The sequence below is a fragment of the Sebastes umbrosus genome, chromosome 4 (assembly GCF_015220745.1).
Source record: "Sebastes umbrosus isolate fSebUmb1 chromosome 4, fSebUmb1.pri, whole genome shotgun sequence".
Lineage (NCBI taxonomy): Eukaryota > Metazoa > Chordata > Actinopteri > Perciformes > Sebastidae > Sebastes > Sebastes umbrosus.
The window spans coordinates 20,667,542-20,682,149 of record NC_051272.1 but is presented as its reverse complement, the minus strand read 5'-3'; the positions used below and the strand labels follow the sequence as shown (position 1 = coordinate 20,682,149).

The following is a 14,608-nucleotide window of genomic DNA, read 5'->3' as shown; positions in this document are numbered from 1 at the left end:
CTATTGCTTTCAGGTAAATGGGGTAAAATAGTACATGTTTTGTGTTATGTGATCCCGAGGGTTCACAAGCATAAATTACACCAGTTTCTAAACTGCTGCCATCTGACTGATCTTATTATTCTCTTTTATGTCTGCAGTTCACCTCCAAATTCTTCTTTTGGTCGGACTGATAGCCTTTTGTCTGTGTTTGGTCCTGGGATGTATTATGTGCTGGTGGAAAAGTCAGATATGTGCAGTGAAAGACAAAGATCCCGTGACGTCAGAACCAGCTCCTGCCGAACCCATGACCTTTGCCCAGAGCCCGCCTCCCTCAGTGGCGACGACAGCATCCAGGCAGCAATACGAGGAGCTGGATGGAGACATAGTGGAGTACCCTTCCACGTTCACCAGCCCTGCCCCTTCAGAAAGAGAATTTACCTCGCTGTCGTTCTCTAACCGATCTAGAGCTGGCTCTGAACAGAAGGAGCAGGCAAAGTCTTATTTTTCCCTGCGCCGCCTCAGCACGCCACCACTAACATTACCCCTTTATAAACCCATTGATGCCAGTCATGCTTCCCTGCCTACATTTCCCAAACTGGGATTGTTGTCCAAAACATGTAAGACTCTACAGAGGCGCTGCATGGCGACTGGAGATAAACTATCTTATAATGAACACAGCAGGCTCACCAGCCCCAGCGCTGTCGCTCCTTCTATGCCTGAAGAACTGATCCCGCTGGCTCCACTGAGCTACGGCTCCGGTGACAGCTGCCAACAGCCAGCATCACCAAAGCTCTGCCTCCATTTCACTATGGCCTTCTCTCCAGAGCAGCAAACCCTGGCAGTCACCGTCCTCAGCCTCACTGGGACGCCCCACAGACTGGAGGATGTGTCTGTGCTGGGCAGCCTGCCGCCTCTGTTCCCCTGTCCCATACAGGCCTCCGCCAGGAGCAGCCTCAACCCAGAGGCCCCCAGCCTGGAGCTGCTTCTGAAGGTGAGCTCTGTGAAGGAGCTCCAAAAGTGTGTACTGAGAATAGCCGTATACACACGGGAACCTCCCAGCGTTAGAGGCAGTACCACACTGGGTGAACTGGAGGCCGAATGTGGAGGAAGAGACTGGAGAGCAGAGCATCCTTTTCACCTCACTAAAGAGCTCAACACAAACAAGTGGAAGCTGGAAAAGGTATCGGTGTATTGAATTAATGTGAGCAGATGTTGACTTTATTTTTAAGATACATAGAGGTATGGGTAGACTAAAGGCAGGGTTGGTGATCTTGAGAAACAAGCAAGAATACACTACATTTTAAAAATGAGACATCCGAAAAACCCAGCAGTGTTGTCAACTCTTTTCAAATGAAAGTAGGTAGCAGCATCAGCTGATGACCAGCTTGCTAAATCTAGTGAGGAAGTCGCCAAGTTTGCAGCGCTGACAGCTCGTCTGTTCAGGCCTCCCTCCAAAGCCACTCCCCAAAATCATCATTATGAATGTAAACAACGAACATGGCTATAGAGTGCTACAGGAATGAGTCCTAAAATAAATGAGCTAGCATTTTAGCACTTCTGGTTCCCTCGTCTGGAAGTCAATGGGTTTTTATTTAGATGCCTGAATTAAGGTCTGTGGTTAACACAAGCTTAAGAGATTGTAACGTTTTGTTCTACGATATAAAATACATCAATAAATACTCGTGAATTTTGAAGTCTTCTTCCGCCTTTACAGCCTCGTTGTTTATACTCGCACCTCATGACCGTGGTGTAGTTTGTTTTTAGCCTAACGTTAGCTTTTTACTTCTGGCGATTGCATTCACACTTCAAAAATCATTAAAGTGGTCTTCATTTGTGGAGATTATCTTGCTGAACAAAACGTGTAAGTATCATAAACGTGTGTTGGCCATAGAGCTTATTTTCTGCAATAATCCAAAACCCAATGGAAAAATCCGATTGGCTTTTTGTTGAGGGAATCAGGGTGATGATGACTTCCTGGTTGACCTACAAAAATACGACATCCCTGCAGCAGTCTATTGTTAGTACTCACAGCTGTCAAGCTAGCAGGTTGTGGAAGACTCCAGTGACGGGTTTATTACAATCCTGCGACAGCCACAGATACCAGATTTATTTTTATGTCATTTGATTTATTGAATGCTGTCGGGATGTAAAGAGAACAAACAAATATAACAAAACATTTATTTTAACAACACTACCAACCCTAACTTTAACCTTTTAAGGAGGCCCTGAAGCAAAAATCTGTTGCTGGGCCCCTTTTGGCCCCCCTTTTGAACACTTTTACGACTTCAGTTTAAGATTAAAGGTCAAGAAGGATCATTCAAGCTCTACCTAGGGGTGTTGGGGCCCATGTGGGTCTGGGGGCCCGGGGCAGAAAGTTGCCTGTTGTGCCCGGTTGTTGGTAATCCAGTTGAAAGGTTACTAGTCTGGAAATGATCTGCTGAAACAAGCAAAAAGTGGAACAAAAATCTGTATTTTGTTTTATATTGTTTTGTTTGATTTTTGTTTTGTTGCATATGAACATGTGATCTCTGTGGTCAGTACAACTAAAACCTTTTTCCTTTGTTGATTTATGTGATTTTTATATACTACAAAGCTGTATTTCCTGCTGATGGAGGTTTCCCTCTCTGCTCTTTGACAGCAGAGTCTGATCTCACAGGATGCACCGATGTGTAAGGGGCTCAGCTGTCCGCCACAGATCTTCATCTTGCTTCAGTATCAGGCTCTGACCCATCGCATCAAAGCCACGGTCCTCAGAGCAGATAACCTGGACAGCCTCGTTCACACGTTTGCAGCAGCAGGTAAAACAAGCATTTAATGTCACTTGAATTTTACACAATGTGTTTGATTTAGAGATCCCACAAGGACATCATGCACAGAGGCATTATGCAAGCGTGCGAGGGCACTAACTTTTGCTATCCAGGGGCAGAGGTAAAGTAATTCCCTATGTTTGCTTTTAATGTTTAGGGGATTAAATGATGTATTACAGGACCCGAATGCAGAAGGAGATCATCCCTTTTTTTTAATGACATTGTGGTTTAATCCCTTACTATTCACAATCCTCAGGGAAATGTTCCAATTTCCTCTGGATCTCTGATCTGACAGATCTAATCTTTGTTTGCATTAGCCCGTCAAAGCATCATTTTTATTGCAGACATCCTGTATAAAGAGCCATTAGATGTTATAATATCTGTCTAGGATGTACATTATGTCATATGAATTTGACTGAGATAATCTCTTTTGGTTTTATATCATATTCTGAAAGTATTTGAGTGGACAATAGTGCATTACTATGGATAAAGACAGAGGAAAATATGTATTTTATGCTTTCTAGCTCTGTGTTTTACTATACCATACTTTATAGTGTATTTAAAGGAGAAAATGTGATGTGAGGACAGTAATCTTTTTTTATTTTTGAATTTCTATCCAGTTTTTATAACTGTTCTTGTGTGATGTGATTTTTCAACATTTCCACCTTTTGATAAATGTGTTTTCGATCTAAATAACTAATACAGAGACTCTGTTGGATTAGAAAATGTATGCTTGTTGACTGCAACTCTGGGGTCGGCAGCTGTAACAAAAAAAAGAAAGATTTGATACCGAAAACTGTCAAAAACATATTTTTTGGCTTTGTGATATTCCAACTCAATACATACCTGTCATATGATTATACAGCATAGTATTGTCCTGCCATTTATAGTTTCTAATATTACTTATTTGCAAACACCTCTTCCCAACATCCATTTGAATCTTAGTTATCTACGTTTAATCTTTCTTCTACAATAGATTTCCTCTCACACTTTTTACTGTGCACAGAATACCAGGTTGTGATCAATCTGCACCATGAAGGAGTTGTGATCAGCTGCAGAGAAACTGAAGGAGGCTCCTGCACTGTGTGGAATGCTTCTTTCCTGTTTGACCTGCCTCCAGGAGACGTAAGTCAGCTGCCCCTCATGTTGGAGTTCATAATCATGCAGGTAAAGATTGCTGTGGGAGCTCGCAATCACAGAATAAAATGCATTTCTGCAAATAACTACATGTATCTGTAATGTAACCCTGTGAAATCCTGCTCAAATTTAGGTCCTTTCAGGAGGTAAAGTTCTTGGTCGAGTCCTAATCGGAGCCGAGGCTGCAGATGCAGGACGTGCTCACTGGAGGGACATGTGCAGCCTAGAGGTGGAGCAGCCACGCTGGCACACGGTACAACCAGACACAGGTGTGCTGAAAACAACTATGTTGTGACCAGACGTGGACCTGACGCACTGTATGAACCCAGTGGGCGTCCAAACTACAGGTTACCTTTGCCATGAAGTGCACACAGCTAATGTTTCACTTTGTATATCAAATGATGTGTTTACTGACAGTTCTAATGGGTGGATATATGGGCACTCAGCAATACAATCTTGACAATGGCCTTATTTCAGTGTATCAGTCTGTGAATTCTGCAATGGGAAGGTACTGTAAGGGCACAAACATTACCTTTGTAAATGTAAGTTCATCATTTTTAGGCTTATAACAGAACAATTTATTTGTGAAAGATTACCTAGAACAGACTTTCTAAATGGATCTTTTACAGTTTTGGAGAACTTGGATCTCTTGTAACTATTCAGTCTCTCCTAAACAAACATGAAGGTAATTTAACTGATATTTAACTAGAAATCCTGTTATTCTAGTATTCAGTCCTTGTAACTTAAATACACGTGATACACACAAACGTATTGTATATTCTCTCATCTGTAATGTCACTGTTCTTTTGAGATAGGTTTGAAATATCTTGTTGGCTGTAGGATTTTCTGAATGTCAAAATGATGTGAAGAACGATCATGTCATATAAATAAAACACACTTTTGCCTGAAGTACTTTGGAGACTTTTATTAACACTATTGTACGAGGTAAAAGCATCAACCAAGTATCACTTTAGCAGAATCTGTGAATTAGTTCTTACATTTCAGTTGATAGAAATGAAAAAAATAAAAGCTGTAAGGCACAAAGTTTGCTGGTACGGCACCCTGTAATGACTGGTCTATGTATAGAGTTGTATATAGCAAGTTCTGCCCAATGCAGGAAACAAAACACCTCATTTGTCCTCTCCCTCGTCTTCATCATCTTCATCAGGGCTACACATATCTACAAGCTCAGCCAGGAATATCCCATCAGGATAGAGGAGAGGTGGCCTCTTCTGCTCATCTGAACAGTGAGAGGACTTGTCTGATAGTTTCTTCGCAGTAGGAGGGCCGTCCTGGATCGGCTGCCTTAGTGTGGCTAAATCAGGAAAAATTTGGGGGAATAATTACACAAAGATTAATATTTAAAAATGTCATATCAATTTGTGTTCTTAGACATGCAGAAGTTAGAATACCACAGAAAGAAGAAGATAAATTAATTAAGCTCAAGGACTTATCCACCAATAGTGATGAGAAAAGTAGCTGTTATTTTATTAAACAATGTGCTTCATATTATTTAGCCCAGTTAGGTATTTGTGGATATGTCCCTGACTGACATAAAGACATGAATCCCATGGTTTTCCCACCAAACTAAAAAAACATGGTACAGATCACAGCACACGTTTACACTAATGATTATTATACCGATTCATGCACAACTTCACCTTGAAGCCGATTCTCATTTTGTGCCTTCAGATTGTGGATTTCTGCGCTCATAGTTGACATCTGGCAGAGGAGAGAATGGTTTCAAATCTCTCATTTCATCTTCATATTTTCATTGCTAATCCTCTTTTGCTGATATATTCTGTATTTTTTTAAATGAATGCTTTTTAAAGTAGATTTCCGTTATTATTCGTTTCACATCTCTTTCTCAAATAGCAGCAAAAAAAGAAGTTCAAAGGAGGGCAAAATCATTTTATTGTAAAGTGCAACTTCCTGTTTAACATTTAAGACCTTTGATCTTTTGTCTCATAGTCTGTAGTTTTTAGAAGATGGAATTTGCTATTTCTTATTTATCAGCACACAATACTATGGCTGGGTTGAAATGGAGAAAATCAAATATCACGATATTTTTGACCAAATATCTCAATATCTATATTGGGACGATATTGTAGGGTTCACTATTGACTTACAAAATTTGATTTTTGAAAAACAATCATCAGTAATGTAGATATAATGACTAAGTGGGTAAATACAAATCATAGAACAGCTAAATTCAGAAGATTTCATAATTTTACTGTAATTCAGCCGTTAAAACCAGGAAAAGACAACACATGATTTGAAGGCAAACGTAATTACTTTATGCTTGTATAATGACAATAAAGGTCTTGAATCTTAAGCCATATCCAAAATTTAAGACGATATCAAGTCTAATATCACAATGTTGATATAATATTGATATTTTGCCTAGCCCTATAGCACTAAGACTTTTTAATGACTTTGATACAGACTTTATCATATTATGTCTGGATGTTACTGACTGGTTGTTGTCATAGTTACAGGCCTTCAGTATAAGACAGTGACGTCCTGTAACTCTTTCCTATCCTCTTATCATTAAGTCAGATGTGCTCCAGCTGACCGGTTCATTCCTCAGCTTCAAATCCGATTATTTCCCGAATAGAAAGAGTTATATGTGAGATTATAGCTGAACTACGTTTCACAAAGAGTCTAAGTGGTTGTGCAGCCAGGCTGACACCCCTCCCCTGTATGATCTTTGATTAAAGCTGGGATTAATGCACATATGTGTGTATATGTAATGAATGAATGTTCTGTTAATTGTATGATATAATCTGTGTGCCACGATTATGCCATCAATGATATTAATTTGCATCAATTGCAGATGCTAATACGTTATTTATGAAACACACTAGCATGCAGACAAGCAGTTACAGATGTTCTTTTGAGCGTTGTGGTGGCTGGAGGTTTTATGTTGATGTTAGTTGTTGCATATACATCCCGTTTTAGACTGTTTATGTATATTTTCAACTTGATAACCATTCCACTTGGTGTAATTTAAGCCTTTACAACCTGTTGGCTTTGGTTGTGGAAGTTTTCCTCATCATGGTCCTCCTCTAATGGCTCTACTTCCTCCTCTCCTGACCCGTCACTCTCCTCCTCATCCTCCTCAACCACTGGCATCAAACCAGAGCCCTGCTGCCAGCTCCTCCTGTCCATTGAATTCTGAATGAAAATATAAAATAACATGTTCATTCTGCATGTATTCACATTAGTGTAATCTATTTGATCTCTATTACTGTTTGTTGGTTGTAGATTCCTTACCCTCACAACTTTAGGTGTTTGGGACCAGTCTTGTGGTGATGAGGCTCCAGTCTGACCTGTTGATGATCTGTTGTCAACCTTTCCCACCTCCTTTCCTTCTCGCTCCTTAAACAGATTCTTTAACTACAAACATGGTAAGATACAGTATGTTACTTTTGTGAGGCTTGTTGTTAATTCCAACAAGTATAAAACAAGACTAGCCCTCTAGCAGCTCTTCAAGGCTATCAGGATATAGCGACCATTTTATAGAAATAACTTTTTTTAATCATATTTGCTCCAATCTCACCTACTTCAGCTTAAATCAAAATCAGCCCAATCTGGCAACTCTGACTCTGTTAAGAGTAAAATTTCTGCATTCAAAATTTTACTAAAATAAATGCATTAGCATCAAAATATTTTAAAGTAGCAAAAGTAAAAGTATTAATTATGCAGAATGGGCCATTTCAGAATAATTTATATTATAAATTAGATTATAATTATTGATGTATTATCACTGGTAAAGGTTGGGCTAATTTTAATTACTTTATTTACTTCTGGGCAGCTTGTAAATTTCAGTAGGCTTAAGGACATGATCAAATTTCATATCCATCCAACAGTTGAGATATTTCAATCTGAACCAAAGTAGTGGACCAACAGACTGACATTACCTTCCCTAGAGCCTCCTTGCTGGATTAAAAACAACCTGAAATCATGTTTGCAGTATACAGTATATACTGTACCTGTTCAGTGACCATCCTCCTCTGCTGGTCCGTCTCTGGATTAACAGTTTTATCCGTCCTGCCTTCAACAGATGGTTTCTCATCTTTACCCTGTAGACGAGGAGTCTGTCATTTATTATATTCATCACCACGATAGGAGGCCATCTTTAGAGGTGTTTTTACAAACTTTACCGGGTAAAGCTGCCTCAGTGTTTGAAGCTTCTGGACCGCCAGTGTTTCCTCCTGCTGCAGCTGGTTCGTCCTCCTCCTGCTCTCTGAAGGAGGAAGAAGTTTCAGAGCTGAGCCAGTGAGGGAAATCAGCACACTATCCTCTATAGCTTTCTTTAAAAGCAGGCTCATACCTTCCAGCTGGACCCTCAGTGAGTTAGTGGTTGAGACATTTGCTTGGCCTCCATCATCTTGAGCATCTCCAGAGGCCTTTTTCAAGAGTGTTCATGAGATGATAAAGAAAGAAGACTTGTGCTAGTTAATAATAACACATTCAACACACCTGTTGGTCCACAGCACATATCTATGATTTAATTCATAGCTTGATGAGACTGCACATTTAGGGTGTATGGCGACTGCACCTTGAGCTCCAGAGAAGAAATCTTGAGCCTCATTTCTTTCCCTTTTTATACTCTTCAGAGCTTCTTCCCTATCACCGTAATGATGACAACCTGATACAGACTCACTTCCCAGTCTTTAATTCTTTTCCTTCAGCTCCTTTTCTCTTCTGTCAGTTTTTGCTTCAACCTTTGACCCTCACTGCTTTCTATACACGCCTATTTATCATGAAAGTTAGCCGTCAGTATTCTATTTATTCTAAATACATGTTTACATAAAAATACATCATTGTATGTAATTGAATCTCCACTGCACACTCTTCCCTCCCTTATTATTAAGCTCAAATCCATTTCAGTTCAGGAGGATCATCTTGTTACCTGAGGGGCTTTGTTGTGGCTGCTGTGGGCGTCTGGTGGCGTCTCCCATAACAAAGAGGATTCTGATAAGCTGATGAAGTGTACACGATAAAGACACAGATCACAGAATTTCATTTTGAGTGTTTTGCTTATGGTGCATTTTGAAAATGAAAATCACATCCAAATCCACTCACTCTGTCTGTGTCTCTGCGTCCTCAGTCTGTACCGAGGCCTCACCACCTATAAAAAAAGGTCACAGCACTTTAACGCCCTCTTGTGTTTAAAGAATAAAATAACAATGTCTGTGCTTTGAAGTAATCTTGTTGAGAATATTTGCAGGTGTCACAGACTGAGAAAGAAGTACATTCACCTTTATCTTTATATCTATGAAGCAGAGCCTGACTCCTGCTCCTCTCCAGCTCCAGCTCTTGTTTGCATGCATCAAGCTCAACCCTGAGCAGTGAGTCTGATTCCTTCTGTTTAAAGACATATAGTTAAATAACCAATATAGTGTATATATTTAATACATCTTTAACAATTAGATCATCTCAGTGGCATAACACTGAGGGATACACTACCTTGGCTCTGGCCAGCACCGTCTCCATAGCAGCTTTGTGCTGCCGCAGATTCTCAATTTCTTCTCTAGGCAGGAAAATATGCATCATCAAAACAAGATGTGTATGATTTAGACAGCAATTAACTAGTTGAATTGGTGATTCATATTATTAAAGGTCTTATTGATAACATTTTTATACAGACGAATATTTAAAAAAAATAATACATCCACAGAGCTTTTAGAAAGGTGCTGAATAAAAGTATGTCTCTTCCTGAATTTCTTTTTTATTATGATTGTGAATTCATTATTTTAAATTGTGGCGGGTCCAAAATGAATGTTTTGTTTATCTATGTGTTTATCTATCTGACGTTTGGTTCCCACTTTTAACAAGGCTTGTGAGTCAATAGTAAAATGACGTTGGTATCACATGGTATCTCTGGGTCATCAGTTAGTGTGGAAAAAAACAGATAAATGTCTTAGATTGGCGGTAGGTGCCTGGCAACGACTTGTTGTGAAGTAAATTCAATAGAACGGGGGAAGGGAGAGTGAGACATCTAGTGGCTGAATGTTATCAATGTTTTCAATATCATCTTTAACTCACTTGTCTTTCTGGCCCTCTCTCTGAAGTCTTTCAATCTCAGTTGCCAGATGTGCATCCTCCGCTTGGAGCTGAAATTAGATTTTAGATTTTTCAAATTAGATGCGTCTAAATGAACTGATGTAGAATAAAGTTATTATCAAGGGATGGTCTTACTTCATTTCTGGAGTTGTTCTTTTTTAGCTCCTCTAGTTCCTCCTGCGTGGACTGCAGGGTCAAAGCCACCTTTTGCCATTTACCCGCCCAGTGTGAGGCCACAGCTTTTAGTTCCTCGACGCTCTGGACTCTCACTGCATCTTGTTTCTGATGCTCTTCCTCTTGCAGGTGTAGCTTCTCCTCCTTCTCAAGGACTTCAGCCTCCAAACACATACACCTATCCTGCAGTTTCTGTTTCTCTAATTCCACTTCCATAGATTCCCTGGATGAATAAAAGTTTGAGGGTTTCAGTAAAGAGAGGGTAATTATACTACATTATAATATGTTTGTCTTCAAATATTGAAGATGCTATTCTTGATCAACATCTCACCTGAGCTGGAAGCACTTTTCTTTAATCTCTGTTGACTCCTCATGTCCACCTTCATTCATTTTACTCAACAGTTCCTCTTTTTCTCTGATCAGCTGAGATCGTTCTGCCTTCAGATCTGTGATCTGTTTGGAGTCAGAGACCTTCTCTGCTGTTACCTCTTGTAGCTGAGACTGTGATGTGTTCACTTTCTGCTCAGTCATTTCAAGCTCACATGTCAGCTTTTGATTTACCTGGTGTAAAGACACAACAGGGGTAATTTATTAAAGAATTCAGAACAAGTTAAACTCCATAAAAAGATGTCCAGTTAAAGCTTTCAACCTCTCTGAGAGCCTTTAATTCTCCCTTCATCAGTTCATCAACAGTGTCATGATCCTGTTTATTGTTGTGGGACTCACAACCCTCTGAAGCTTGTTGGGCCCTCTGGTGCACATCTGCTTTCTCCTATATATGCAAAAAAAAAAAGCTATGTGTTGGATATTTTGATCTCAGATACCTCAGACATTGTAGTTAAAGATCATACTGTATATGATACCTGGATCAGGTGATCTTTGTCAGACAGAGCTCCTGTCAGTTTGGCCTTCAGTTCTTTAATATTATCCTCCAGCTTCAGCACTTGAGTTGACAAGATGGCTTTTTCCTGAGAAGAATTAAAGGTGTCATTGATAACATTTTATGTAGACAAATGTAAAAAAATAAAAATAAAATACTACATCCACAGAGCTTCTAGAAAGGTGCCAAGTAAAAGTATCTCTTTTCCTGAAAAATTATCATGATTGTGAATTAATCATTTTAAAAATTTGGTGGGTTCAAAATGAATGTTTTGATAATCTGGAAGATATCTGACGTTTGGTTCTCACTTCTAAGGCTTGTGAGCCAATAGTATTATGACAACGGTATCATGTGGTATCTCTGGGTTGTCAGGTAGTGTGGAAAAAACGGATAAATGGCTGAGATTGACGGTAAGTGTCTGGCTTGTGAAGTAAATGCAAAGTAACGGGAAAGGGAGAGTGAGACATCTAGTGGCTGAATGTTATCAATAGCACCTTTAAAGACAATTTTCAAGATGTAACTCCAATTATAACATGTTGTAAAGTACCTGTAGGCTAAGGTAATATTGAATCAGAGGCAAACTGACCAGGCATGCTTGGCTGATCTTGTTGTTAGCGTCACTCAGCTGTTCTTGCACTTCAGAGTGAGTCTGTCTTCTTCGATTCATCTCCTCTATTTGATTCAACAGCGTCTTCTGTGTCTATATGTATACATAGAAGAAAAATACACAGCCTAAAGGTGTAAATATGGAACAAAATTAAACTTTCGTCTAGAAATAATCTACATTTAAGTTTGAGATTTCTCTCATACATTTTAAAACTGACCTCTGCAGAAGACTGGAGTTTCTGGAGTGCCTGGTTTCGTTCTTCTTCTTGTGTCTTTGCCCTCGTCTCAGCATCTCTCAGAGCCTCTCTCAGCTGACACAGCTCTCTGTCAACCTTCTGCCTCTCCTGAATCAAAGTGTAAAAGCAGTGTTTGGCAAATAAAGAATAATACATTATTTAGAACACAAATCTGTTTTCATAATACATGAAGCCGATACACACCTGTCTGTTAAAGTCTTCTTGACTCATTGGTGCCATTCTTTCGGTTGGTTGACCATTGCTTCCTCTGTCAAAAGTAGACCTCATTTGCATCAGGTCCTTCTCCAGCTGTAGGACCCTTGTGAGTGAATTAAACATCAGGATTTTCAATCTTTTTTTAAGTGTTTAAATTCTCCTTTCCATGTCTTTTGCTGCACTTACTTTTCATGAAGCTCTCCACGTTGCCGACTCTTTTCAAATTGGGATAATTCAACTGCCTCCTTCTGCTGCTCAAGAGCGCCCATTGTTTCTGACAGCTGCTGTGAAACACGTCAGTATAAAATAATAGGATGCTGTGTTCAAATGAAACATATTCAAAGCAGCTGAAAAACTATTAAAAAAACACCCTAAACAACCAGTGGCAAGGAGAGAGAGAAATGCAAATTTGTTTCCATAGACATTTTAATTTACTTTTTTTCTTACCTTATGTTTCATGTCAAGCAGTTGTGCAGCAGTTATGTTGTAGCTCAGCTGTGAATTTCTGGCCCTCAGCCGGTCGAGGTGAGTGTCTAAACGCTCGTGAGCACCCTGCAGCCATTGCACCCCTTCTGCTTGTCTAAAGCTACTTTCACCTCGGGCAGCCCTTAATTCATCCCCCGGAGATGGACGAAAGGGTCTTGTAGCACCCTCAGGTGCCAGATGGGACAATGACTGCCACTTCCTTAGACCTGGGTCGTTCTGTCTGAAGCCACCAGTGCTTCCAGATGTGCTGGAATACAGAACTTATTACACTACCCTGACTTGAAAATGAATATCACTGTGTCACCTAAATTTCCTCCTCACCTTGTGCTGACGTTGGACAGAAATCCTGTACCAGAGACAGCAGCCATACCACACCATGCCGAAGTCTAAGAAAGTAAAACACATTTTTAAAATGATCAATGTGTTGTATCAGAAAAAAAAACATATCTGGGTCTTACCTGAGCTGTAAAGCGAGATTTGGTGTCCCACATGTCGAGGTCCGAGGTGAGAGAAAATGGACTTGTGTACGAAGGTCTATACATTTTGGAGTGTCTTCCTAGATCAGAGTTATCTCTTGCCTTTGTATGGGAGAGGCTACAGTCCTCATCTCCCCATGTGTCTGCTGCCCAAGCGTCAGGGATAGGTTTTCACACAAAGGTGACAGATCGAGGTGTGTGGCTATTCTTGGAACATGTCTTGATATTTCCACTGCTTGCTTGATGGTCAACAACTAGTTTTAACACTGCATGATTATTACAGTGTGGTCAGAATGATTTTCTCTTATTATAAATTGGTTAATCACATCCTTTTCTGTATCTAAGTACAAGTACATAGAAAATGTGAGAGGTAAGAAAAGAATATGCTCTGATTTAATAGCTGGAGTCTGCAAAAAATTACTTTCTCTACCTTTCTGCAGAAACCCTCTCATACTTGCTCTGCTTGTAAGCCTCACACAGCTTTGATTGCAAGCTTTTAGCCCTTGAGCCGAGTATCCATGGTAACCCATGTACACAGGACGCAGCGGGTGGGTGTGTCATGTGCTAACACTTCTGGGATAGTCTCCACATGATCTCACTCAGTCTGCTGACTGGCTGTTTGTTGACATGCGTTGTTATGAACATCTCACAAACACTGATCATAACACACATAGCTTACCTATGATTAATTGTGTATGACAGAGACTGTGTCTGGATTGTTTATAATTGCCTTTAGGCACACAAAGAGAATATGCTGTATAATTAGCCTATACACTCTTAGATAGGTGTTTTTTATTTTAGCCCCAGGGAAAAGCAAGCATGGGATGAATTGTCAGATACCATGTCTATATAAGCATGCTAAAACTCTACAGCTCAGTGTGAAATATTGCATGCAACTGATTAAATCCAAAGTTGTTTCTTTGCATATGACAGTCAGACCATTATTCATCTCTATCCTTCAAGAATATTGCGCATCCCAATCAAAGCAGCAGTAGGCAGAATATTTTTGGCATCATTGGGCAAAAAATTCCATAATAACGTTTCAGCATATTATAATTCAAGTGCCCTGAGAGAAAACTTAAACGTCTGCAACTCCTCATGACTCTGTTTTCAAACTTTAAAAAGTCCTAGCCCGTGACTGGAGACTTTGGCCAATCACAGGTCATTTCAGAGAGAGAGCGTTCCTATTGGCTGTTCATTCAACGGAGAGAGCTGTCAATCACTTGCGAACTCCGATAAAACGGTCAAACTAGGCAGCGCTGAACAAATATGAATCAATATTCTGTTGCTGTAATGTCTATTTCTCGCCTCAAATGTTTTCAGAAACATCTTGTAGTGTACTGTTTAGCTGTAAAATGAGAAAGTTTGCTCCGGCTGGTGGGCGTGGCTTGGTATTTTCTCAACTGATCTCAACATGGCTGCCGGGTCACAAACTTTCTCATTTTACAGCAAAAAGATGTTTCTGAAAACATTTGAGGCGAGAAATAGACATTACAGTAACAGAATATTGATTCATCTTTAATCAGCGCTGCCTAGTTT

At 39.9% G+C, this 14,608-nt stretch overlaps 1 protein-coding gene across 3 annotated transcripts; it reads right to left on the bottom strand.

Moving 5' to 3' along the window:
- Positions 1–4,604: 4,604 nt before the first annotated feature.
- On the bottom strand, positions 4,605–13,432 carry LOC119486207 (golgin subfamily A member 6-like protein 22). 3 transcript variants are annotated; one of them, XM_037766115.1, is made up of 23 exons: positions 13,052–13,432; positions 12,915–12,979; positions 12,555–12,840; positions 12,294–12,391; positions 12,096–12,210; positions 11,874–11,999; positions 11,636–11,749; positions 11,033–11,137; positions 10,819–10,941; positions 10,501–10,730; positions 10,131–10,392; positions 9,978–10,045; positions 9,399–9,462; positions 9,191–9,296; positions 9,015–9,060; positions 8,842–8,911; positions 8,260–8,335; positions 8,090–8,172; positions 7,919–8,008; positions 7,200–7,322; positions 6,948–7,100; positions 5,585–5,645; positions 4,605–5,238 (listed from the first exon to the last, which is right to left on the bottom strand). In XM_037766115.1, exons 1-23 carry the CDS (start codon positions 13,133–13,135, stop codon positions 5,054–5,056), a joined length of 2,733 nt encoding a protein of 910 aa, XP_037622043.1. In that variant the 5' UTR covers positions 13,136–13,432; the 3' UTR covers positions 4,605–5,053. The 3 variants fall into 3 exon arrangements, with proteins under 3 accessions (XP_037622043.1, XP_037622044.1, XP_037622045.1); XM_037766116.1 differs by having other exon boundaries at positions 12,294–12,388; XM_037766117.1 differs by lacking the exon at positions 5,585–5,645 and having other exon boundaries at positions 5,115–5,238.
- Between the last annotated feature and the right edge of the window lie 1,176 nt (positions 13,433–14,608).